The sequence below is a fragment of the Talaromyces stipitatus genome, genomic scaffold (assembly GCF_000003125.1).
Source record: "Talaromyces stipitatus ATCC 10500 scf_1105507295555 genomic scaffold, whole genome shotgun sequence".
Classification (NCBI taxonomy): Eukaryota; Fungi; Ascomycota; class Eurotiomycetes; order Eurotiales; family Trichocomaceae; genus Talaromyces; species Talaromyces stipitatus.
Genome location: NW_002990116.1, coordinates 479,339 through 504,158, shown reverse-complemented (window position 1 = coordinate 504,158; position 24,820 = coordinate 479,339). Strand labels below are relative to the sequence as shown.

The 24,820-nt window shown below is 46.7% G+C and overlaps 11 protein-coding genes across 14 annotated transcripts, besides 2 other annotated features; 3 read left to right on the top strand and 8 right to left on the bottom strand.

Moving 5' to 3' along the window:
* Window positions 1–468: 468 nt before the first annotated feature.
* TSTA_112910 (ubiquitin C-terminal hydrolase Ubp8, putative) lies at window positions 469–2,655 on the bottom strand (the record flags this gene model as incomplete). 2 transcript variants are annotated; one of them, XM_002481408.1, is made up of 5 exons in its annotated part: window positions 469–1,062; window positions 1,115–1,537; window positions 1,584–2,263; window positions 2,310–2,534; window positions 2,583–2,655. In XM_002481408.1, the coding sequence occupies 5 exons, from the start codon at window positions 2,653–2,655 to the stop codon at window positions 733–735; spliced, it is 1,731 nt and encodes a 576-aa protein (XP_002481453.1). In that variant the 3' UTR covers window positions 469–732. The 2 variants fall into 2 exon arrangements, with proteins under 2 accessions (XP_002481453.1, XP_002481454.1); XM_002481409.1 differs by having other exon boundaries at window positions 469–1,537.
* Window positions 2,656–2,965: 310 nt separating this feature from the next.
* Window positions 2,966–2,986: a sequence feature (AT_rich).
* A 486-nt stretch (window positions 2,987–3,472) lies between these two features.
* Window positions 3,473–3,757, bottom strand: TSTA_112900 (uncharacterized protein; the record flags this gene model as incomplete). Its single annotated transcript, XM_002481407.1, has 2 exons — window positions 3,473–3,665; window positions 3,717–3,757. The coding sequence occupies 2 exons, from the start codon at window positions 3,755–3,757 to the stop codon at window positions 3,473–3,475; spliced, it is 234 nt and encodes a 77-aa protein (XP_002481452.1).
* A 17-nt stretch (window positions 3,758–3,774) lies between these two features.
* Window positions 3,775–4,228, bottom strand: TSTA_112890 (DASH complex component Dam1, putative; the record flags this gene model as incomplete). Its single annotated transcript, XM_002481406.1, has 2 exons — window positions 3,775–3,867; window positions 3,914–4,228. 2 exons carry the CDS (start codon window positions 4,226–4,228, stop codon window positions 3,775–3,777), a joined length of 408 nt encoding a protein of 135 aa, XP_002481451.1.
* Window positions 4,229–4,399: 171 nt separating this feature from the next.
* Window positions 4,400–4,439: a microsatellite.
* A 249-nt stretch (window positions 4,440–4,688) lies between these two features.
* TSTA_112880 (CRAL/TRIO domain protein) lies at window positions 4,689–7,313 on the top strand. Of its 2 annotated transcripts, XM_002481404.1 has the most exons (3): window positions 4,689–6,099; window positions 6,155–6,254; window positions 6,306–7,313. In XM_002481404.1, the coding sequence occupies exons 1-3, from the start codon at window positions 4,957–4,959 to the stop codon at window positions 6,878–6,880; spliced, it is 1,818 nt and encodes a 605-aa protein (XP_002481449.1). In that variant the 5' UTR covers window positions 4,689–4,956; the 3' UTR covers window positions 6,881–7,313. The 2 variants fall into 2 exon arrangements, with proteins under 2 accessions (XP_002481449.1, XP_002481450.1); XM_002481405.1 differs by having other exon boundaries at window positions 6,155–7,313.
* On the bottom strand, window positions 6,154–8,126 carry TSTA_112870 (HIT domain protein). Its single transcript, XM_002481403.1, has 6 exons — window positions 8,050–8,126; window positions 7,858–7,940; window positions 7,698–7,766; window positions 7,459–7,551; window positions 7,369–7,383; window positions 6,154–7,312 (listed from the first exon to the last, which is right to left on the bottom strand). The coding sequence occupies exons 1-6, from the start codon at window positions 8,087–8,089 to the stop codon at window positions 7,205–7,207; spliced, it is 408 nt and encodes a 135-aa protein (XP_002481448.1). The 5' UTR covers window positions 8,090–8,126; the 3' UTR covers window positions 6,154–7,204.
* Window positions 8,127–9,612: 1,486 nt separating this feature from the next.
* Window positions 9,613–10,793, bottom strand: TSTA_112860 (40S ribosomal protein S10b). Its single transcript, XM_002481402.1, has 4 exons — window positions 10,714–10,793; window positions 10,614–10,663; window positions 10,476–10,546; window positions 9,613–10,424 (listed from the first exon to the last, which is right to left on the bottom strand). Coding segments are annotated over exons 1-4 (486 nt in total). The 5' UTR covers window positions 10,716–10,793; the 3' UTR covers window positions 9,613–10,061.
* A 245-nt stretch (window positions 10,794–11,038) lies between these two features.
* TSTA_112850 (uncharacterized protein) lies at window positions 11,039–14,334 on the top strand (the record flags this gene model as incomplete). Its single annotated transcript, XM_002481401.1, has 2 exons — window positions 11,039–11,906; window positions 12,413–14,334. 2 exons carry the CDS (start codon window positions 11,039–11,041, stop codon window positions 14,320–14,322), a joined length of 2,778 nt encoding a protein of 925 aa, XP_002481446.1. The 3' UTR covers window positions 14,323–14,334.
* A 92-nt stretch (window positions 14,335–14,426) lies between these two features.
* Window positions 14,427–16,810, bottom strand: TSTA_112840 (EH domain binding protein epsin 2). Of its 2 annotated transcripts, none has more exons than XM_002481399.1 (4): window positions 16,682–16,810; window positions 16,495–16,564; window positions 16,212–16,432; window positions 14,427–16,159 (listed from the first exon to the last, which is right to left on the bottom strand). In XM_002481399.1, the coding sequence occupies exons 1-4, from the start codon at window positions 16,752–16,754 to the stop codon at window positions 14,844–14,846; spliced, it is 1,680 nt and encodes a 559-aa protein (XP_002481444.1). In that variant the 5' UTR covers window positions 16,755–16,810; the 3' UTR covers window positions 14,427–14,843. The 2 variants fall into 2 exon arrangements, with proteins under 2 accessions (XP_002481444.1, XP_002481445.1); XM_002481400.1 differs by having other exon boundaries at window positions 16,212–16,426.
* A 589-nt stretch (window positions 16,811–17,399) lies between these two features.
* Window positions 17,400–21,231, bottom strand: TSTA_112830 (leucyl-tRNA synthetase; the record flags this gene model as incomplete). The annotated part of the gene is made up of 5 exons (XM_002481398.1): window positions 17,400–18,210; window positions 18,260–18,458; window positions 18,525–20,521; window positions 20,572–21,069; window positions 21,157–21,231. The coding sequence occupies 5 exons, from the start codon at window positions 21,229–21,231 to the stop codon at window positions 17,605–17,607; spliced, it is 3,375 nt and encodes a 1,124-aa protein (XP_002481443.1). The 3' UTR covers window positions 17,400–17,604.
* Window positions 21,232–21,804: 573 nt separating this feature from the next.
* Window positions 21,805–22,649, top strand: TSTA_112820 (50S ribosomal protein Mrp49). The gene is made up of 2 exons (XM_002481397.1): window positions 21,805–21,867; window positions 21,935–22,649. Exons 1-2 carry the CDS (start codon window positions 21,829–21,831, stop codon window positions 22,514–22,516), a joined length of 621 nt encoding a protein of 206 aa, XP_002481442.1. The 5' UTR covers window positions 21,805–21,828; the 3' UTR covers window positions 22,517–22,649.
* Window positions 22,650–22,749: 100 nt separating this feature from the next.
* Window positions 22,750–24,147, bottom strand: TSTA_112810 (rhomboid family protein, putative). The gene is made up of 2 exons (XM_002481396.1): window positions 23,683–24,147; window positions 22,750–23,607 (listed from the first exon to the last, which is right to left on the bottom strand). The coding sequence occupies exons 1-2, from the start codon at window positions 24,078–24,080 to the stop codon at window positions 22,896–22,898; spliced, it is 1,110 nt and encodes a 369-aa protein (XP_002481441.1). The 5' UTR covers window positions 24,081–24,147; the 3' UTR covers window positions 22,750–22,895.
* Between the last annotated feature and the right edge of the window lie 673 nt (window positions 24,148–24,820).

Sequence of the window (24,820 nt, the reverse complement as noted above, 5' to 3'; positions counted from 1 at the left end):
AATTTTCCCTCGGACTTCAAAACGGATGGATTCCATCACTTTCTTAGTGCGGGTGTTGTTTCCACGTCCGTTTGTTGTATTGATAGCGATAGTGACAGGTGACTGTATCGTATTTTACTCCGGCTTCTGTATCCAGCCTCTTTGTTAGTATTGAAATAAGTTTCAGCTTTGCCTGTTCTGTTGCTGACTTATCTCTTTATCTATCGCGCAACCATTCGTCGACTACTCTTAAGTTCTTAACTCCGTATATTAATATTCTCACTATCCATATGTCCATAATATGACATACAGATATGTACGTACATAAAATCAAAGCTCTTCCGCTCGACTCCACCCGGCGCTTAATAACACGAAAAAAAAATTATTTTTCTCCCTTCGTCTACTATGTCCAGTTTCGGACTCGAATCGAGAAGCTTCGAGTTTCCTGTCTGGGTAATTTCCTTCGTTACTTAAATCAGGTACGGGATCACGTAACTAACGAACGTAGTTAAACGTTAACTAGTTAACTAACTTAAACTGAATGTTGTTTGTTTTACATAAGATGCGATTCCGATACCTCGGGAGCTGTTCAGGTGTGAATCTCGGGTTTAGACGGAGATTTCATAAGATCCAATAGACGGAAACATGTGCTTTCATTCGAGCAAGTCTGGCCCATGCCTGATGTTAAACCAATCAGATGCGTCAATTCTACCAGCTGTTCAAGCTAGAGAAGTATCCTTTATCAATCTATACTCACTTCCCGAAAGACAACGACCTCAACGTGTAAAACAACAAATATGCATCCGCATTCAACACATCCCCCTCCGAAACCAACGTGACTTTATCATCATTGAACAAACACCATCGATCCCCCTGTCGAATGTACGCAATGTAGTGCCCTTCATTCAGACCAGCGCCGTCATGGACTATGGCCGATGCGAGGTCGTACATGTATATGTCGCTACGAATTGTTGTCTTTTTGCTAGTAGGCGAGGCGACTGTGTATGGTTGCATGTTGATTTCGAGCGGAAAGTCGATTTTGCCTTGCATTTTGCGCGTTTCGGAGTCGGTTTGTTCGAAGCGCTTAGTAGATTGGTTAGTATTGAATTGAGTGGAGATTCTGGGGTGGAGGCACCTTCATCTGCATGCACAGCATGGCAGGTAATTGTTTGATTCTTAATTGCTTGGTGAGTTTGTCTGGGTAACTGTGACATCCCTGGCATTGATATCCCTCCATTATCAATTCTTCAGGCGTCACCCACGACTGCAGACACCCTGCTAATGTCGGCGTCGATGATCCGCGCAATTTGCCATTCATTTGTCGCTTTTTCGAGTGTAATTGCACGTCCAAACTCAGTTCTAACAACGGCTGCTCAGTGGGACTGGTATGTTTGCATATCGGGCAGGTCAGTGTGCTTTGAAACTTTCCAAAAAGAGCCTTGCAAAAGAAGCAGTTGCATTTTAGTTGATCGTTTTCGTCAGACGAAGCTGTGTGCAAGCCGCCAGCAAGAAACTGATAAAACTCGTGCGCGTCTTGTTGGTGATTTCCAGCGAGAGGCTACCATCATTAGTCAATGCGATCAAAAACACACAGATAAACTTACAGGATGATTCTTCCACGTCGAATATAACAGCGTTTCCGCCGTAAATCCGTCTTTCTTATCACATCCATTAAACTCTGCAAATGCCCTACTCATCGCACACAATACACAACCGTCAATTTGGCAGTCGTAGTATTTATGACCATTCCCCAAAAAAAAGGCATTGAGTAGCGGCTCATGTAACAATGTCTGCAAGACCACATTCATGTAACAGGTTTGTCCCAGGTTGAAAAGACCCCTGACACCTTCACTCTGACATGTTCGTTTGGTCGCGTTTGTTTTGACGTACGTCTCGTCGGCCTCTGGAATTTCGGTTGTGGTAATTCCGTTCAATGCCAAATAATTCCCATTTCCGTTGCTTTCGTCTCCAGATATCTCGTTCGCTTTCCGTTTTCTTGACTTGTTGCTCAATTGGCTGAGAATGTCGAGAATGTATCTGCTGGGTTTTGATAATGCAGTATCTTGTGCTAGGGCAATGCCATTAGCCTTCTTGGCCCTTGCATAAGCGTCCAGTACTGCAGACTCTATCGAGGTAGTGACCCGTGAGCCATCTAGGTTATCACGATCAAGCGGATCTCGCGACCACAGTCCAGCTGCTCGAGTACGAATTTTCTCCAGTTCATGGTCGTACACAAAATCACGACAAGATTGACAGAACAGTGCTCCTGTACGAGAGTCGATATCTAGTCATGTTAGCCAAAACCCAGACTATTGCGCTGGTTGTCTTACAAAATTGGTGCCCTGTCTGATCACTATGCACTTGTCGATCGCCATTGGTATATTTTTCAGAGCAATCCACACAAATGTATATTGGCTTCAAAGGTAGGCTCTGTGATTTGATTCCATTTCGAGACCGGATGTTTTTGCTCATTCTCGCTGCAGCCTGCTTCATATAAGCAATGATGAAACTGGAGCCACGACCGTCGTCATCTTTCAATACACCGGATAAATGTTCTTTGCCAGTTAGTACAGAATAAGTCCTTGCCCAAGGATTTCACATACCACAGCCGTATTCAGCTTCTGATAAGGCGTTGACCTGCACCACCGTTGCCAGACTTGTGACTGAAGCTGCCATGATGCTGTCAATTTGTGATGATCACAATTTTTTGCAAATCAAGCCAAGTCAGACCAGCTGACTTTGAACGCAGACCAAGCGTGGAGATCAAGTGAACATTCGTTGCTAGTGAAGCAGCTAAACTCAAAGGTATTGTGAAGATATCCAAGTCATCACCTTCAAATCAAGATCGAGAAAGAAGCCAAACTTGCAGATCAAGAAATACAGTAGATAGGCTGTATTCGACACCTAATTGATAGACGTTGATGCTGCTCACTAGTTCAATCGACGTTCGTTGTCAGTGCCTCCACTAGAACAATGCTGCCGCCCCTATTAAAAAAAAAAAAAATAAGCGGGCAGTCGCTCAAAGGACTAAGTCCTTTGTAAAATCAGACAGACAATACACCAATAATACAAACGAGACACTACTGGCGAGTCCAGCCGATAAACGACTTCCCGTGGAGTTGGCAGAGGAGAATTTGATGAAGAACCCTGAAACTAAGGCTGTTGCCCTGGCGGCAAAACGGAGCCATTTACCCATCGGGAATAGATCGCGGCAATACCCGCATGCTCTCTTTTTGATTCTACATTTTTATTCATGCTGTTATTGTCTATATCTATCTAGGTAGTGTTGCTACGATAGCATGCTATCGCTTTCTTCGATGACTCTCACCTCAAGAAGGGTGAACCGATTAGGCCGAGGATTCTAGATGTCATCGGACATGCCAGGCGATGTCAATCGGAGCCTCGTGTGAAGATTCCTGTGCGTTGCACGTAGCCAGTGACTGTCTCTGAGCTCCAGCGAGCTGCAATTACTCTCAGTCCAATATATTATCGCTCAACGATTGCCCCTGCCCCGCGGCAGTCCACTAGGCCGACTCCTAGCTGTTCCAGATCCTCTTGTAGCATACCGACTACTAGCAGTACCTCTACTACTACCGCGCCCTCGGGATGAAACAATTCGTTTCTTCGGTGTAGCTTTGGACGAAACCGTTGCGGGAGGGTTATCGATGAACGATGTATCGGTTGTTCTTAACAAAATTAGCTTCTGTACATGCGATCAATGGAAATGAATATCTTACAAGAAAGTCGCATCGACATCCTGTCCGGTTTTCTGGGACATTGACTCTACACACGTAATCAGTGAATTGCAACAGTTCTGAGCGAGTGCGAGTTTTTACCTTGATTCGCCTTTGCTTCCTTCGCCCTCTTGAATGACTCGGGAATAGGAGCCTAACAACAGTTAACCAGACACCGTATGGTAGATCGGGGTTAATACCTCAGGAAAATCCACACAAAACGCATTCATGTTCAATCCATATAGAAAACTAGCAAAGCTCTCGCTAAACCTCGACAGACTCTCGTGCATCAATTGGAGGTGCATAAAGTTGGCCTCCAAATCAGCCATTGAGTCCGCCAGCTCTGCAAACTGCGGTTCCAATGAGTTTATTGCAGGCTCTTCATATCCGGCGGCGTTGATGCTGCTGCCGTATCCATGAAAATTGCGTATAGACGATCTAGAGCTGGGACGAAGCGGGGTCGTTGGTCTGGAGGTCGGTCGGGGACGGGATGCGGACCTGGGCGCGGCGTCCATGACGAGTCTTGACTGTTGACTATATCGAAGGAAATTAAATGTATGGCCCCGAGGAGTAGGGAACCAAGCGAGATCGGTCCCTATCACAGATGTGATGTTAATGTACGAGCCTCGGTATGTGGTCGATACACATGAACTGCGGAGGATCGCAGGCCAAAGTGGCGCGAACCCAAAAAAAAAGAAAAAAAAGAAAAGAAAAGAAAAAATAAGACAACTAACGTATGCGCCGTGACAGGAGCGATGCAGATGATGCTTTCTTCAGTCTGTGCTCTGTAGGCTGTTGTCTTGTCTTCGTTGTTTTGGTTCTGATGAACGCGACGGACGCTTAGGCCGGATTACGTGTGCTGAATAAATACGTAGTAAGATACGAACTCCGACCAATAAGCACTTGAGTCATGTGTAATGACCAATACAGTGACGCACTCCTTCCGGCACCTGCCTGTTTTATCCAACCTTTGCTGCTGATCTCCCAATTCTCATCTCGTTTTCAGATCAGGGGAGGATTGTTTTTGTCTATATACTATCATTATCTCATTCTTAATTGGTGCATGGTGCAACGGTCATTCATTCTTCTGTTTATTATCGTCGACTCGATATTGAGGTCATTCGCAACGACAAAAAGGAGGAAGAGCTGGTCCGTCGACTCCGTAGAGTCTGCGTACAGACACTACGATCTTTACCAACCAATCTCCCCGAGCCTGAGTTAAATCTGGGCTATTCGGAAGCACATGCATGCTGTTCGTCTCTGCCACTCGGCTTTCTTTAGCAGTCAACCTCGTCTGGTTCCATCGCCTTTATTGCAAGGCTTGAAACGATCAGCGTCGCTTGTTTCCCCGCAAATTACCCCAGCGCCCTGGCCCTCTCAGAGATTGTTCCATCACATTAGATCCGGCTCCGCAGTTCGCTTCAAACAACCGAGGCACGCATCATTTGGCTGGGGTCTAGCTGGTATCAGTTGTGTGATTGGTGGCGCAGCAGCTATTCAATTCTACTATACCGCGTCTGAAAAGGAGACTTCCTCCCTGCAACAGCAAGAACAAATGCAGCAGTCTCACTCCAATTTTACCGGAATCATCGATACACTCGAAATGTCTTCTTACGATATTGCCCCTGGCCATGTTGGCAACCTCACCCCAGAGCAAGAGGTCAAGCTCCGAGAAATGTGGGCAGTCCTGTTCAGATTGTTCAATATTAAAATTGAAGATGGCCAGCTAGAAAAAGCACTGAGCAACCGGCCAGAAAGCCCGGATTCAAAAAAGAAGACGAGGCGTGGCTTCTTCGGCTTTGGCGGTGGCAAGAAGGAGGAACCAGCTACCCCAGATGTTGCAGGGTTGTCGTTGTCAGACCATGATGACAAGTATGGAATGAATAAAGATTTCAAACAGGCCGTAGCGGACCTGTCACCAGAACAATTGCGAGAGAGTTTGTGGAGTATGCTCAAAGCCGACCATCCGGATGCTCTTCTTTTAAGATTTCTACGTGCCCGGAAATGGGATGTCAACAAAGCCGTCGTCATGCTTATATCAACCATCCGATGGCGTCGGGAAGAAATGCATGTTGATGACGATGTCATGTTGGGAGAAATGAAAGCGCTAGAGCAGGCGGAGAGTTCCGATCACGAAACTAAGAGATTGGGAGTCGACTTTATGGCACAGACTCGCATGGGCAAGAGTTTCATTCATGGTGTCGATAAGCAAGGACGACCGATTTGCTCGATTCGTGTCAAGATGCATAAGATTGGAGTCCACAGCGAGAAGAGTACCGAGAGATATACAGTCCATATGATCGAGACTGCCCGACTGATGCTGCCGCGTCCTATTGAGACTGCGGTTATTATGTTTGATATGACTGGCTTTACAATGGCTAATATGGTATGTTTGGCGTCCCCACTTGATAAATGTCGGTTTACTTATTAACCACGTGTAGGACTACGCTCCCCTCAAATTCATCATTAAATGCTTTGAAGCAAATTACCCAGAATCTCTCGGAGCTGTGCTCATCCATCAGGCACCATGGATATTCTCAGGTTTGTACCTTCTACAATGGCATATGCAGATCGATATCTAATCGAGTCTAGGTATTTGGAAGGTTATTAAAGGATGGCTCGACCCTGTCGTCGCAGCCAAGGTTCACTTTACCAACACTACCGAAGACTTAGAGGCTTTTATCGACCGCAGCCGCATTCTGAAAGAGCATGGCGGCGACGATAACGCCGAATTCGAATATGTTGAACCCCAACCTGGCGAAAATGATGCCATGAAAGACACAGCTAAACGCGAAGAAGTCCTCGGTAAACACAGAGAAATTGCACAGGAGGTACAAGACGCCACGAAGAAATGGATTGAAGCTGCAAACAAGGGTGACGAGGCAGGTGTTGCGTCATGGAAAGCCAAGAGAGAAGAACTCGCTGCAAAATACTCACGACATTACTGGGAGACCGACCCGTATGTCCGGGCTCGCTCTGTATATGACCGCAATGGAGTGATCCTAGGTGGCGGCAAGGTCAAATTCTACCCGGAGAAGGGCTCTGAGGAGGTCAAAGACGCTACAGCCAACGGCGCAGCAACAGTTGAAACTGGAGAAAAGGCCGTGACACCGGAAGTTAATGGAGTAGATGCTTCTGCACCTGCTGTCGCTGTTTCCGCCAACTGAGCTGTCTATTTAGATTCGGTTTTGGGGTTCAGGATCAATTAATTGGTTGGTTGCATTTACGTTTATTTAAATTCATCTAAGCTGGGGGCTTATTAGATAGGTTTTCCTCGTCTCAATGCGAGCGGTTACGCGATACTTGAGCTATGTTCAGGATTGACGTGATTATATTTTCATTTTGACAATCTTATGCAGGATTGGACTTATTAATGGATCTTAATAGTCCATGTAGAGCTGATGGATATAACCACAGCAACAGAATGAAAACCACGTTCGACTAGACTATTTCTGACCATTTCTAATGTAGGATCAAGCAGATAGATGCCATTAAATCTTACCCTTGAGCTCCTCAAGCAAAGCTTTCAGCTTGTCCATGTCAGTTGCCTGAGCAGGCCACGAGATTCCCAGACCTTCTTTCTCATTTGGCTTAGGGATCTGTGCGACATATCAACAACGTATTCAGTGAGTAGAAAGGAGACAAGAGAACATACCACATGGAAATGAACCTATCCAAACAATCCCAAACAGTTAGCCATTCTGTCTCTCATGATATCGGTCCAAGGGAAGGGAGGGGGAAATACATGATCAACAAGTTGATGCGCAGCACGACCATTGTTCTGTAAAACATTGAAATCTTCGGCACCGGTTGCTTGAGCGATCTTCTTTGCGACGGGCTATATTTGAGGCTTGTTAGTAAAATTCAACAATTCGCTTCTACGTATGGCAATGTGGAGAATGGTGCCTCCAAGGTCCGCATTCAGATTCTAGTGTATATAACTAGACTCTCCTTTGCGTTCTCCAAGTTTTTGAGGATACATACCAAAAGCTCGGTTAAATATTCATCTGGAATATCCGTGAGTTTTGCGCCGTGGAATTTCGGAATGACGAGCTATTCGAAGATTTAATCGTTAGCAAGTTCCATCCAGCTGTATATGTCGCTTGATATGGCTGGTAGAGCAGCAGCAGGAAGTGTTACATACAGCGTGTCCCCGGCTCAAGGGCTGAATGTCAAGAAATGCAAACACTTTGTCGCTTTCAAAGAGTTTGAAGGAGGGGATGTCGCCTATTTGACAGTATCAGTCTCCTTCGATCATGCACACTTGGAGTCAATTGTATGGATACTGAATGCGGGGAAGCTCCGAGACAAACTCCGAGATAAGGTAGGCACATACCCTTGATGATTTTGCAAAAGATGCAGGCTGGAGATGTCATTTTGAATGATGTAGATGTTGATTGTCTTCAAGCTGGTAAAGTAGGGAGGGGTTAAGGAGAGGTACGTCAACACTTGGATGGCGGAGAAAAGCGGGGCCGGATGTTCAACGTCCCTTCACTTTCTCATATCATGGCATTTCCACTCTCTTTACTACCCCCTACTATAAGGACTTCTGCAATTTTTGCCAAACGTCTGACTACGCAGCGGTGTCCTGCATGACTTGGGTCAAATACGGTAGTGTTGCTATCTCGTCAACTGGAGCACTCTCCATCCACTTACCCAGGTATGCTTAGTCCAACCCTTTCTATCCCCGAGAGCGCAGTGAGAGTAGATAACTTGTTCAAGATGAAGTGCAAATAGATATTTACGGAGTGCTCCAGCCAATTGCATAAGCTGATTCAGGCTATAATCAACAGAAGGTCTCTCAGGGCTTACTTAGGTGAATATATTCAGATGTGAGTTCGATCTAGAGATGAAGGGCACCCGTGGTATGGAACGCTAACCCAGTGTCGCTATAGGAGTAGATGACATTCGTAGCTTTATCTGCTCTTAGCAAGGATGGCATACATATCTTTTTAGATCGTTGGACAGCATCTCAGACTTGGGGTTTACATGCAGGATATGAAATGAACAAGAATAACAAATTAGACTAAACACTGTATGGTACAGGTTGTATATAGCTCCAACTGCGATTGAATGTCATTAAGGACCGGACGATAAATCATCGTAAGATAAAGCATGTTGTTGGTGTAGTGTTTAGTTTCGGGTAAAGTAAATTTGAAGGAAAATTTCATTGGCATTGGTTGATCCAGTTGAAAGGTATCAACTTTTTAGAAGCGAGGTCGCCATGGGGGTCAAGTAGCTCATTGGCTCAGTGAGTGAACCAGAGCGCTCAGTTCTACTCAGTGAGTAAAAGCAGCAAGGGAGTAAGCACTGAAGAGGAACGGGAACGTCGAAAAGCGTCAAAGGGAATCCGGCACGTAGGTAAGTGGAGAGAGAGCTGATGAGATAGTAATACTACCACATTTGACCAAAGTCATGCATGCGTAGTCAGATATTTGCAAAAATCCAGAAGTAAAGGGATCGTCCCGTAGCTAGTAAAGAGGGCTTTATCATGTCAAATACATTGCTTTTACCTGTCATATTGCCTGAATGGAACGAAGTAGAATGTATATATATGAAATCTGAACGCGAAGTCATGTGACTTTATTTTTTTGGCACCAGGCTGATAGGCTAGGCCAGAAGTAGCTAGCTAGGGCTAGGGCTTGCAGGTTAATATCGACTACGTAGCTATATGGAACCCTAACCCTAATAGAGTCAAGACTCATTCCATTCAGGCCGCTTGAGACAACCCGGTTTAGAGAAGCACGTCACGTTTCCTGTAAGTCCAGTCTGTGCCGGAAGATCCCCAAAAGACATGGACTAATCAGCCTATACGTGTTCGTAGATCATGGTATTTACATTCATGGGACGACAAGCACGAATCATCGAGGCCTATTGTGACGGGATTAATTGAAGTTGTCGGCTACATGTAATCTTGGCGACAGTCAAGAAAGCTTGGAGGCTGGGTATGTAGTCTACATTCACCTAAGACTTAGCACAATGAGCATACCAGAATACCACATACTGTACTGTAATCGTAGTCCACCGGCTGAATGATCATGGCCAGAAGGCCTTACCTCCAGAGGTTAATCATCTGCTCTTTTTGTCTCACATAGCCAATCTCTTACAGCCCATTTCTATACTTATCAGGAAATAAGAACTCTGGGTCATAGCTGCCATTAGTCTAGCTTCATAATGACTAAACATGAACAGAAGGCATCAATCCCATTTCCATTTCCATTTTTTATTGGGTATTTCCTCCTCAACCATTCAACAAAGAACTAACTTTCGAAGAATGGGAGTAGAACCGCCGCAAGAGTGTAACAAAGTCCTTCAAACGATCCCACAGTTCTGGTGAGAAAAAACTTCTTAAGATGGAGGAGCAGCACCACGGCCACGACCGAATCCACCACGGAAAGTAGGAGCGAACTCGCCAGGGGCACCACCTTCTTTGCCTTCGTCACGCCGACGGTAACCGCCATCACGGTCTCCACGAGGACCACCACGGCCACCAGGGCGACGCTCGCGCTCCTCACCACCGAGCATACCGCGAGGAGGAGCGTGGGAACGCTGCTGCTTGATGTGAGTAGCAGGCACGATCTCGGCGGGGACGTGGAGCCATTCACGGAGGTAGTCGAGACCCTCAGGGGTGAGGGTGTAGTAGTAGTATTGCCATGAGAAGCGAGTCTTGACGTATCCGCGGGAGTCTAGGGACTGAAGAGCCTTGATGACCTATTTATTTATGAGCATTTTTTTCACCTCCACCCATCTTCGAGAACATACGTAAAGGTTCTTGGTGTCGATTTCTCCATGCTTGGGAAGGTTGAAATCTTTCTTGGCCACGAGCACACCCTCTATTCAAACATCGTCAGATACCGTCCTTTCAACAACAGACCCGGTCGAGTGGTCATTAATACATACCACGGAAGAGGTACTCGTGGATCTTCTTGCGGTCGGCCTTGGGAATAAGCCTGTGATCGGAATATTAGCTTCAGTTTCTTTAATAGCTGATAATACACACATTGTCGCGAGTTCCTTGTGCTCTTCGGGGAATCGCTTTGACTATGCTGAGGTGGTTTGGTTGATGGTTGGTTGGTTGACAGTCAAATTGACCTTGAATTTCCCGTTTGATGGAAAGTGCGCGGAATGAGCCTGAGGGTTTGCCCTAATCCCAATCCTCACTTGGATTAGCCCGTCGGCGTCTGTCACGTGCGAGATCATCTCCGCCCCAATCTCTACCGTCATCGCCGCCTGTGGATCTTTTAGACGTCGACTTACTCTCAGTTTCATAATCACTTTCCTACCGAAATCAAAGAATCGCTCGCCTTGTCAAGATAGATATTATAATGGCGTCGCATATCAACATTCTCCTGTCGTCCTTTCCTGGACTGGCATTGCCACCTACACTCTCATTCTCGCTCCCTATTACATCAACCGTCACAGACCTCACAGAAAGAATCGAGCATTACCTGCCAGAATCGCTGAAGCGTAGCGCGGCAAATCTTACACTTACAACGATCGGAAATAAACAACTTCTACCGGGATCTACACTACGCATCTCATCTCTTCTACCAACACATCATCATGCATCGCCTGAAACCAATCTTCTACCCCTTCGCCTCTCCGTACCCCTGCAAGGAGGTAAAGGCGGTTTCGGCTCCCAACTTCGTGCCGCCGGTGGCCGTATGTCAAGTAAACGCAAGCGCAACCAGGGCGAGAACAATGGATCGAATCGGAACCTCGATGGACGACGTCTCCGCACAGTCAATGAAGCCAAGGCTCTCGCAGAATATCTCGCCGTGAAACCAGAGATGGATAAGAAAGAGAAAGAAGAGCGACGACGTCGATGGGAAGCGATTGTTGAAATGGCCGAAAAGCGCACTGAAGAAATTAAGAATGGTGGTGGGAAAAACCGCTTAGATGGGCAGTGGATGGAGGATAGGGAGGAAATGAGCGAGAAGGCTCGTGAAGCTGTTCTTGCTGCGATGAAGGATGGTGGTTGGAGTGATAATTTACACGATGCGATTATGGGTGGCTCGAGTACGAGTGCAAGTGAGGGAAATTCTAGTCAGGAAGAGAATGAGAGCGATAGTGCCGATGAAGATGAAGATGAGGATATATCGAGAGCATCTCCCCCGAGGCCGTCATCTTTCAAACCTGCTACGATGTCACGGAAGTTTATAGGATTTGATGAGGATGATGAATTTATGAGCAGTGATGAAGAGGACAGGGCTAATGATGCTGAGGATAAAGGCAAGGGCAAGCAACCTGCTTGAATTTTTCACGGCGTTATACATGGGAAAAATTTCCTAACAAGCATAATAAATTGTATTCATAGCTGTAATCACATACCGTCAAATTCAAGTAAATCCTTCAACTTGTCAAGCTTGAGGCTTATCCATGTTATCAAGGCTTATCGGAGCGCCACAACAAAATTTACGGCTCGGTACATGCACCAAATGCGCAGTGCTGCATCATTTATTTTCAACTTCCCAGAATCATCTTCATCACCAAACGATTCGCGCGCATTTACATGATGTCCGTGCGCTATTTTCATCTATCTAAAAGGATAACAGTTTTATCAAAAACCTCTCACTACACAGGGAACACTCAGCTATCTCGATACGCGCGGAACCTTTTTTATTCCTCGACAAGTCTACATCTACGTCCGAACAGACACAATATACGATGTGCGATATGGCTGCGATATTCGAGTACAGATGCCTCCACAGTTCTTCCTCCGGCACCGCTCCATCAAGCCGGAATGGCGGCTGAAGATACTCCAGCACCGCTCGGCGACAAAGAATCAGCTACTCCCCCATTACCTCCACCAACCGTTTCTCTTCATGCAGATACATTACCCATATCGTGTCCGGGATGTGGCGCATATGCGCAAACTATCGACCCAACTGAGCCGGGATTCTACAGTCGAACTCGCAAAAAGTCAAAGCAATTATGGCACAAGAGGCAGCAAGCGATTGCTAAAGAGCAGCAAACAATTACCTCTCAGAAGAATGAGAGTGCCGATGATAGTTCAGCGCCTTTAGAAACTACTACGGAAGATTTACAAGATGAAAGCATCTTCCTTGCAGCAACGGAGTATATCCAGACGACCGCGCAGCATACACAAATCTGTGACCGCTGTCATGACCTTTTACATCACAACAAGGGAGTCTCAATTCCCTCACCTTCCATAGACTCTATCGCTGCCTATCTCGAGGAATCACCTCATCGAGTGAATCGTGTATACCATGTCATAGACGCAGCGGATTTCCCCATGTCCCTGATCCCGAATATATACGAAGCACTTGACCTCCAAGATCAAAGATCGAGAAATCGACGATCGAAGACTGAAAAATACAAATATGGAAAGAGGATGACTACAATAAGTTTTGTGATTACCCGTGCGGACCTGTTGGCTGCTACGAAGGAGCAGGTTGATTCTTTGATGAAGCGGATTCGAGAAATTATTCTGAAGGCCATGGACATGAGACGGGAGGATGTACGATTGGGAAATGTGCATATGATCAGTGCTCACCGCGGTTGGTGGACGACGCGAGTCAAGGAAGAAATCCGGCAAGATGGGGGTGGTGTGTGGATAGTCGGGAAAGCAAACGTCGGAAAGAGCAGTTTCATCGAGTCTTGCTTTCCTAAGGACTCTAAAAATTTAGACAAGATTGCGCATCTGCTGGAAAGTCGGAAACAGGAAGACAGAATCAAGGATTCCAATGATGCTGCTCCATTCCTGGATCCAGATGCTCTTCTCCCCCCTCCGCCACGCGAGGAGCTCTATCCAACACTCCCCATCGTCTCGAGTCTTCCAGGGACAACCGTGGGTCCTATCAGAATCCCCTTTGGCCGTGGCCACGGCGAAATGATCGACCTCCCCGGTCTCGACCGCGGAACCCTGCAAGATTTCATGTTAGACGAACACAAGTCAGACCTAATAATGACCAAACGCATCAACCCAGCTGAGCAACTCATAATCCACGACAAACAATCTCTCCTAATCGGAGGCGGATTGATCAGAATAACACCCAAGATCTCCGAAGATTGCACAGTGCTAGCAGCATGCTTCGTACCCCTCGAAACGCACGTAACCCGAACTGAAAAGGCAATCGAAATCCAATCCGGCGTTCGAAAATACAACACGGGTGGGGGAGATCGTGGCCACAGCGTCATTAAATCGGAGTATTTGGCAGCAAATAGCACCACGATCCAATCCGCGGGCACATTCACACTCTCCACGGACGTCACATTAAGTCATTTACCAAGCACAATCAAAAAGAAATGGGACGATCATGGCATTAAACCGAATCTCGATGCATTACCGTACAAAGTCTATGCAACAGATATTCTAATAGAAGGATGCGGCTGGATCGAATTAACGGCCCAAATCCGTACGAGACACCAACATGATACTAAAGAGGTGGGGGATCTGCCGAAAATAGAAGTCTTCACGCCCCTAGGAAAACATATCGGTTCAAGACCACCGCTTGAAACATGGAATTTCATTCGCGATAAACGCAAAGCTGATAGACGGAAACGGTTTACGTCGGGTTCTCATAAACCCAGGAGGGGGAATATAAGTCATAAGAAGAGGACGTTACATGGTGCGAAGGGTGCCTAGTTTCTCTTCTCTCTGCTCAGAGAAGAGGTTGAACTGATTGTATGATATTTACCTTCATGTAATTATATTTCCATACGTAATATACTTAAAGAATTAAATAGATCTCAAAACTTGATATTTCGATCTTGTTTTTAAGCAAAAGCCCTCGAAGTCAAACAGCTGGATATACGATTTTATTTTAACAAACCAAAAAGATGATGACATTTGCTTTCAACGACTTTCGAAAGGATATAAGAAACGAACTAGAACTCTGACTAATATGCAGGAACACAAATTGACATAAAGAAAGGTGGATCTCGACAAAGTAAACCGACAGGGGAATAAGTAGAATGAGAAAGGAAGAAGAATAGAGATGGTCGAATCTCTTAATGAGTGACAATGTGTGGTTCAGAGAAGCCGTGGACAAAGGGTAAAGATATGGTATGGTGTCTATACACATGAAAGGGTCGGCTTTGCGTCACGATGAAATTAAATAGAAGGAATGACAAGATAAGCAAAGGAATAGGCTATCGGATTTACAATCACAGATCAATCAAGCTCCCGCCCTGTTGTTGTTGCTGGTGTCCAGGGGCACCGAAAGGATTGTTCGACTGTGCAAAACCAGTCTGTTGAGGCATGCCGGTGAATTGTTGATTGAAGAATGGGTTGCTACCAGTCTGCTGCACGTTGAGTCGGTCGAATCCCTGACCCGCAGAGTTGATGAATGTGCCGGGAGCGGTATGGTGAGCTGGAACACGTAATTCGCCGACATTACCAAATGTATCTTGACCCTCGCCACTGGCGAGTAGAGCGTTGAGTCGAGCGTATTGGTCGTCATTGGCGCGTGTGGGCTTGGTGGAAGTTGCTGATGGTTGCAGCGGGTTAGGCGCCTTGTAGTTTGCGATAGGGTTAGGTCCGGATGGTGTGGTATTGAAAGAGGTAGTGGCCCTCTCCTCGGCCAATGTGTTCAATGATGGTGGACCAGGTCGGGAAGGTTGAGAAACCGGTCGGTTGATTGCTGACGCAAATGGATTGTTTGAACCAGTAGGCATGGGTCGGAGGGCATCAAGACCTTGCTGCTTGTCAGTAGCCCATGGATTGTGACTGCCAGGTTGCAGATAGTTTTCCTGAGGAGACTGTTGCACCTGCCCATACATGGGATTGGTCCCATATGGGTTATTGTTATTGAACGCCGTTTGCTGGGGTTGGAGGGATTGGTTCTGGAAAAAGTTGTTCTGTGGTTGGCCGAACTGCTGCGACGGGTCAAATCCTGTAGGTTGCACCTGGAAACCGTTGCTGAACGCATTCATTTGACCGGTAGCTTGGTATCCATTAGGCTGCGCATATTGGTTGTTGAGATAACCGGTTGTTAAAGGTTGCTGCGCATCAAGAGGATTGCCGAACCAGTCAACGGCTGGTTGCTGCTGGTAACCCTGGTTGTATCCCGTGGGCTGTGCCTGGGCAGGTTGTACCGGAGTGTCGTCAAACAACGATTTGGCATTACTCTCTTCTAATTCGCGCCTTCGCAGTTCCTCCTCTTCTTTGCTTAGCTTGATGGCCCTGGCGAGATCGTCATCGTCTTCGTCCCTGACAGCCCGTTCGCGCCGCTTGCGTTCCTCTTCTGCTTCAGCCTTGCTGGCCTCGATTGCTAATTGATATTCTGTATCATCTTCATCACGGTTTCTGCGCTCACGTTTCTCACGGTCGGGGCGGCGACCGCCGCTAGATCCTCCATATCCTTGCATACCTTCATCAATGCCACTCACGCGAGATTTCCAAAGTTTCCGGTCGGACCGCTCGCTGCGCAGACGATCCTCATCAAGAATCAATGCAGTAAGTTCTTTAGCAGACACTCGAACTAGGATATGTGAATATCAGCTGTTGCATCAGTTCGAAGCCAAGTGACATACCATTTTGACCAACATCTCGGCCTTCGTCGTCAATATACTGAAACTCACGCAGAGTCTTAATGATATAAACGTTCTTCCTCGCCCACGTGACAACAAGTTCTGAACCCTCGTGCAGGCAATAGTCGAGCACCTTGAGCGATTTCAGGACGTGGCGCCAATTCTTTCCTTTATCATTTAATCGCTTATCAAGCATATCAACAATCTCATAAAAATCACTGGGGCTGGGACAACAGTCATTAGTATGCATTCTAAGCTGAAAAGAACATGGTATTTGGAATCGTACTTGTTGAATGTCAAAGCGGCAATCTCACCCATTTCTGTGCCCGTTGGGCCCCATGGATCGTTGCTTGTGGCTGTAGATATTAGCTTGGAACTCGAACAATCACTATAATACTGCAGAGACGAAACATCCAAGCGACGCGTTTGCAACGGTCGATCAAAGACGTCCCTGAAAAGTGGCGCAAACTCACCATTGCGGACTTTGACTTGGACTGATGAATAGCCCTTTGTGACATTCCTCACACTCCGAAGAGCTCGAGACATGTTTGCTGTATTGTTTTATTCGATTGCAATGATATTAAATTCGGTCGATTAGTGATGCCAGGCCAGCTCTCAGCGACTCGTGCGGGCTAGGATGATGGCGGGCACGGGGAACGGCAGCACCAACTGGCGCCACTTTCTCAAGGTAGCGGACGTGCGCGGTGACAGGCGGGATGACGACTGCTGGAGTGTAAGTAGCGAGCGAGTGCGACTGAGTGTAGTGAAGCGTATAGTGGCCAAAAATGACAGGCCAATAGGGACGATAAATAATATGGTAGTGAAAAGGAAGAGATGTATGTAGTCGAGTAAGACGAGGAAGATGGGCCGAGTTCACTACGTAATGCGGTAGGTACAGCAAGAACGGACTTTGTGCCTGAACCCTCAGGCCAAAGGCAAGCAATGCAAGCGTGGCTGAGGCCAGGCTGCCACGTACAGCTATGCGCTAGTCTGTATGCGGCTTAGACGGCAGTGGTATTCAGAGCGTCTCGGTACCGTATTGATGTCACGGATGCTGTGCGGTGAGCGTAATCAGCGGTACTAGTACGTATTTGAGCATATCCACTGCATAAAGTATCTATCCACAATGCATGATGCCTGCATATCGATTTAGGCGACCGTTTAACCCTAACCCCAAAACAAATTTAGCATCATATCATAACTCTACCTGCTAAACTATACAGATACTGGCTCTCAGAGGCATTGTGGTCTACTCAACCTAAAGAGCAGACAACTGGAAAAGACTAATTCACTTCATGCCCAGAAAAGCCCCACCGAACATGAACAGTGTATTTTGACAGGCTAGTCCTTGTCTCATCTGGATCATCAATAACATAACAACATTTTATAGAACCGCTTACTCGGCGATATTGACAAACTCAAAGGTAGGTTGTCCCGGAACCGAGTTCTCAGCATTGAGACCTTCTCTCTTCTCGCCAGTACCAACAACAGTTCCCGTCTTCCCACCTTCCTCAACAGCAACAATCTCAATCTCCTTTGCTCCGGTCACCCTTTTCAATCCCTTGACCATCTCACTAAGAACCTCAAACTCATCGAAGGGTAGTTTGCGGTCAAAGACTGTCTCGGGAGCTTCCTTGTTACCGATCAAACGCTTCTTGAGACCTTGCACAAAGGGCATTGCTTTCTTCATTTCACCTAATTTGCCTACTTTGGCGTTCAGGCTCTTGTCGTCGATGGTGACTTTCATGGCATCGAAGGATTCGCGGACGAGGTCGATATACTTTTCTTGCCAGGATGGGAACTTCTTGGCTGCATAGATGATGACCTTCTTGGGCTTGCGAGGGTCGAAACCCATGCTCTTTCCTTTGGAGATCTTCTTCATGAAATTGACCTCAGCTGATGTGATGTTGGAGGAGATGTCACGGACGTAGGTCGTAGCGGCTGACAAGGCAACGTCTGCCTCTGGAACCTCAGGGAACAATTGTCGGTGAATGGTCTCGGACTATTTCAATCAGTGAGTGAATAAGGCACAAAAAATTGAAGTGATTTACCTTCTTGAGGACATCCAACCAGATATATTCCGCCCAGTGAGGGGCAATGGGGGCAATAATCAATGCTTGTAGCTCGGCATAACGAAGGATTACATCGCGATGCATTCCTACTCCGGCACTTGACGTCGCCTCACGATACACGTCACGGGCATTCACAAAATCGTAGAGCGCTGACTTGAGGGCGAGCTTAAAGTTGGTACTGTAACGGTGTAAGTATATCATTATCAACAGAAACAGTACAGCAACACGGGAAGATATGGCATACTTCGCATAATCCGTCTTAGCTTGATCGACAATAACATTCATCGCATTGTTAAAAGACCTGTCCCAGAAAGAGTCCGCAGCGCCAGTGCGCAAGGTTTCGTCCTTAACAATTTCCTCAAAGAAGCCCTTGAGCGCGTGAAGACGCAAAATGTTGCTGTTGGCAACAGTCTCGTCAAAGTTAGCATCCTCAATACCATCTCCTGCATCAGCGAAAGCAATTCGAGTGGCGTCTGCTCCGTATTTATCCACAGCGTCTTTGAGGGTCAAGAAGTTACCCGTGCTCTTACTCATCTTCTCTCCGTTGAGCAACAAATGACCATTGGCTCGAACACCGCGTGGCCAGTATTCTTGAGGGAAAAGAGCAATGTGAATGTAGAGGAAGAAGGTAAGATGGTTCTGAATCAAATCCTTTCCACTGACTCTGACATCGAGTGGGTAGAAGTATTCAAACTCTCTTCGCATGGTTTGCAAGCTGTCTTTGCTAATACCGCTCTTCGAAATCACATCATCATCGAGCTCGCGCCTTGTAAAGACGTAGTCCCAGACTTCATCAATCATATTCTCCGGTTTAATACCCAAGACACCAGTAGTCTTTCCAAATCGGTCGCCGTGAAGCAAATGAGCAATGGTGTAATATGCCATGTAGATAGTGCTGTCACTCAAACTCTCAACGAGGAATTGCTGATCCCATGGAAGCTTGGAGCCGAGACCATAGGTTCTTGCGCAAGCCCATCGGTTTAACCAGCTGAGGTTTGCCTCGAAACCGTTCCGTGTCTCCGGAGCATAAGTATTCAAGTCATTAACCACGTGGTTCAAAGTGGTCTGCTGCCACTCGGCATCGTTCTCACCGTAGTTCAAGAACCACTGACCCAAGTAAGCAACGACACACTCATCACCACTTCGACTAACAACCCTTCCTGATGGGTCTGCGAAGGGGAAGGCCAAGCCACTCTTGATGAGAGATTGACGGACCTTGTCCTTGGCGGTTTGGACAGCCTCTCCCTTGAATTCACCCACGAGCATGGTACCCTTGTAAAAGCCCTCACTGTAAGCCAAATCCTTAGCTTGGGCCAACTGATTGGCATCTTTGGGAGAGTTGATTTTGAGCTGTTTTACCAAAGTTGGTGCAGTGAGATTTCCGTAAGTCGGAGTCTCAATGATGGGGAAAATTTCGAGCTCCGCCCATTCTTTCTTAATCCCATAGTAGTCCGCCTTCTTTGCTAGATCAGCGATTGTGGCAAAGTCGTCAGGGCTATCAGATGGGACAGAAGTAACCACACCAGTTCCCTTAGTGGCAGATACGGTCTCCATTGGCAAAATCTGGATGGTTTCATGAACAGCCAAAGGTGCCGAGACGGATGTACCCACAAAGGTAGAACCTGGGGCTTCAGCGACAAAAGGCAACTGATCCTGGGTCTTAGGGAAGTTCTCGCTGCTGAAGAATACTCCTTGGAAAGCCATGTTCCAAGCAGCTCGCTTAGTCACGACATAATATTCCTTTTCCTTGACTTTATAGATACCGTATGTGATCTTCGGACCCAAGAAGATTGCAGTCTGTCCATACATAGTCTCTGGACGTAAGGTGGCAGGAACGAAATAGACGTTGGCATCATCTTCAATCTTGCCCTTTACTAGCTCAGCAGCTGCCAGTGACCATTCAGTAACCTTGACTTTCAATGCGGTATACTCTTGCGGTCCAATACCTTCACCCTCTGTCCGGTCGTGGTCCATACAAGGTTGACCGTCCTTGGGTGAGTAGATCGTATATCGGTTACCGTACATAATCTTTCCCAACTCATGCAAGCGGTTCATCTGCCAACGGACAAATGCATCGTAATAAGGGTTTGCGTCAGTGGTAACAAACTGTCGTCGCCAGTCGATCTTCGCACCAAGACTGTTCAAATCCCGGATAGCAAGGGGAGGGAAGTATTCAAGCCAGTAGTTGGCATCGGCGAATTTGTGGATATCCTCGAGGGGAATACCGATACTCAACATGATCTGCTAAATTAGCATAATCAACACCATTAGACTGAAAACAGTGTCCGTACCTGGAACTGATATTTCGCCTTGACCGTCTTAGCGGCAGCCTTGCTCTTCTTACCCGAGAATTTGCTGGGATCAACCGCAACTTCCTGGGTAGGAGCAGGTGGTTGTTCAGGCATAACATCCTCAGGCTTGTACCCCTCAAAATTCTTTCCGAACAGCTTAATCTCATCCTTCAACTTATCCGCACACGCAAGAATTGGCATACCCGTGCAGTGGAAACCGAGAGGGAAAAGAGCGCGTTTGCCTTGCATTCGAGCAACACCGGTCATGAATTCGACTTTACTGGCCGTGAAGCTGTGTCCCGCATGTAGAGTTCCATTCATGTAGGGATACGCCATTGTACCAAAGAACTTGGGAAACTTTGTGCGGAGCTCTTTTGCAGACATTGTGCCGGCTGGGATCTCCTTTAAAGATGGTGCATCGACCTCGAAGACTCCGTTGTCCCTCCATTGTTGCTGGTATTTTCTTTCGATGGCTTGGAGGGCGTTTCTCTTATCGAACTGTATTGTGAGGTATATGTTAGTGACCAAACAGTTTTCAGCATTATGGAGCGTGTTAGTTGTCATTGGCACAGAAAAGAGGCTTACATTTTCTATTTTGAGAGTATTCTTCGAGCTGTTGCTAGGATCGAGGGCCGCGGCCTCGGCGGCGGCAGCAGCCATGATGGATCGACTGCCTCAGGTTGGTCGAAGGGAGAACTCAAACAAAAGATGAAACTCCCCGCAAGAGATTTTCTGTCTATTATCACAGATTCTGTGGATTTGCTCACTGCTTTGAGAATAAGACGAAGTTATGACTCTGCTTTTTTATAGTGGGGGTTGCTCTGCGGAGTGCCTTTTTCATAGAGTATTACCCGCACTAAGAACGATTCGGCAAGGGCACTTATTTGCACTAAGCTTTAAGTGGTATAGTCCAGATCGTACAACTCCGTTACAATGTTGATTCATTGATTGACAGCAGTGCAAGCATAGAAAATAGGTACTGGTACTACGATGTCGAGACAGTGACTCATATATTCTGTTCATTGTGGCTTGGAGATAGGAAATGTAACATATCACAGCCATCAAGAAAATAAAATCACGTGTATGAATCAGACCATAGCTATTGGTAATTTATAGTACGAATCTCGTATTGCCTGTAATTATCGGCCAGCATCAACACGTGACCTCAAATTATCTCGCGCTCTTTTCCGATGTCCAGCATATCAAACAGCCTTGCATTCAATTGCTCTCTGCAACCAATTTTATATCACAGCCAAGATGGTCAACCTATTTAAACGAATGCGCAAGCTGAATCATGTACGTTATCAGTAACCATCCCTCAATTCCGAGCTTCTTTTTGCTAATACCCAATCCTCCTATACAGCGCTTAATCAATGTACGAGTCGGCACAGGCGCAGCCACCCTACCCTCCATCAGCTCCCCTCTCAACAACCTCCCAGCCGTCACTCGCATGCACCTAACATACGGCAAATCCGTCGGACGCGGACACATAGGCGCCCAAAAATTCTGGCGCAAATGCCTCCTCCGACTCAAATACTACAACCCAGCAATCCAAATGACCGTCAAACCCTACGACGGCGAAGAACGACACGCAGCACTCACAATTTTCTTCTCTGGTGTCCAACCACAAAAGGCACAAGCATATCATGATGCATCCATCAAGGACGAATTCGCACCCTCTCCCACCGAGTCAGAGAAAGCGGTTGTGCTGAATTTAAAGGATTATAATTTTGAGGAGATTTGGCAGCAGGTCAAGGAATTGACGGGTGCAGTTGAAGTGGAGCCAACAGCGGAAGATAAAGAGCAACTTGAGAAATTCAGACAGATGGATATCAAGTCTGAAGCGGATAGGATACGAGTCGCTGGTATACGTCAGGCGAAGAAGGACCAAGAGCGAATGCTGCAAGAAGCTAGAGGAGAGGTGGAGAAGCTTCGAGAGTTATAAAGAAAACGGGAATTCGCTTTGATATACCCATGGTCTTTTGGTATAGGTCTCGTTCTTGTATATTAGCATCTACAAAATCTAGTTTCCTCCTTTCATGTACTTTTAGGGAGCATCGGAGCATTCATCTTGAAGTATAAAATTGTCATATATGATATAGTACACGCTTAAACTGTAGCAAAGTGCTATCACGGGCGCTGTCAACGCTATCCAGAAGAGGGAAAAAACAAATATTTCAATGAGGTGTACCTGCGCTAGCCAGTCCACCAACTATATTATAGGCATTATCTCATCAAATTAACATGTACTGAAATCTATATAGACATCAAGGATCCATTCTGACTTCTCAAAGAGCGCCAGTGACATAAAACAATATTGTATCTCACGAGTGATCCGGAGTGTATGTAGTCTCACCAAGCATATTCTGCCCGGAGGACACAGTAGGTGCAGTTGTACTTGAAGGAGCGGGAGCAGGTTGACTAGACAATGCGGGAGGCTTGCTAGCGGTAGCAGCCTGCAGTCTCTGATCAAGAGCTCTGAGTGCAAGTGCTCGTCGACGCTCAGCTTCCTCTCGCTTACCTGCGCCTCGCGCACTACCGCCGGCGTTGCTCAACAGACTAGGAAGGCCAGCTTGGCCACGAGCCACTGCATTTTCGGTACTGGAAGCAATATCTTCAGCGGAGAACGGGGTGATGACTTTGACGGCAACGAGGAACGCATATATTTGATCGGTAACGAAAGCAATTGGAGGTTGAATAGCATCGGGGAAAAAGGTTGCAAATGTAAATGTCTCGCTTGCATCTCCCTTGAATCCCAGCCCGTTGGTAGAAGTGCCCGTAAGATCGGGCTGGTATTTGAAAAAGCGAAGATATGTCCAGCTAGTCAAAAGGCCAAGCCAAGCGAGTATGGCAGCTGTGTCGGTACCAAAAATGATACCGCTGATAGAATTGAGAAGTAGGAAAATAGCAGGGAAATGCTTGACCCGCATCTTGACGATTCCCTTCAAGATCGTAACGGTATGTTCAGGAACAAGTTGTTTAAATGCAACGAGGAAGGATGCCTGCAGTGCAACGCCGCCGCAAATCTGCGTAAGACTGAGAGTGATGGAGTTGTCAGAAGGCATCGCGCAAGAAGTTGTACATTCATCGGAGGAGAACCAGGAAGCGTACCCTCGAACACTGCTACCAGTGACAGTACCCCAGAAAATATAAATCACAATCATCAGAGTATTTGGGATGAGTGCTGCAACCAAAATGAATTTCCCAAACTCCTTAGAACCCCATGCTCGTTCGAGGTATTTCCCGCCGTAGAAAACCGTTGCTCCATTAATCAAAACTGTAAAGATATTCTGCTCGACAAAAGTCGCCGTGAGGATCGTCCATGGGTAGTAGTAAAACATCGAGGGGACGAGCGTGAGATAAGGAACGATCGGAGTGCCTTGCGCTCCTCTTGTTGGAGGGCCCTCATCGAGTTGTCTCCATCTTGCGACGTTATACAGGAAGGAAAGCGCCAACTGACTGATCAGTAATGCGCGTGTTGCTGGAGGTAGATTTATCCTGACTGGCATGATGAAGGTATTATGTGATTGCGACACGACCTCTGAGATCGCTCGCAAAATACGAACTGATTGGCCCGTATATTGGGATGAGGAAGAACTTGAGGTTGTGAATCACTTGACAAAAGTCCAGAGCGGTTGGTGGCTGAGAGACCAGCATACGCGATTTCATTGGTCTGGCTTAGCCCTTAATTTATGGCCCTGGTGCTTTATTAGTAGTCCCTCCAGATTACCCACTAGTAATGATACCGTATTTCCTTCGTGTCTTCAATTGCAGATTTACCTAGAACATGACTCTTTTGGCATTTATGGATGAAATGTTCCGACGTTATATATTTTGATTATTTGATAGGTGTCTTTATGGAGCAAGTATTGTTTGGTGACCCCAGATCGAACGGCTGAAGCAGCTTTCAGCTTCACTTTCAGTCTCAAATCATTGAAATCAACGGATAAATTACAATCTATACAAGGCGAATACACGACGATCGCACTGTTCCTATTGGCTGCTAGATTCATGTCAGATTCCATGAATCAGGGGAAGTTGAGAATGACTCGTCCTCCGAATAATCTCGATATCCTGGCTCACCGTGATTCAGGAAAGCTGCTTGACATGAATGCGATGTTACAGTAGGTTGAGAGTTGATCCTAGTGCCGAGGTATGGTTGAGCAGAAGGCGTGAGCCTCATTGCGCGTCTTCCTGGCGGCCCGAAATCACGGGACCGACAGAGCTTGTCTGGACCAGGATTAACGAT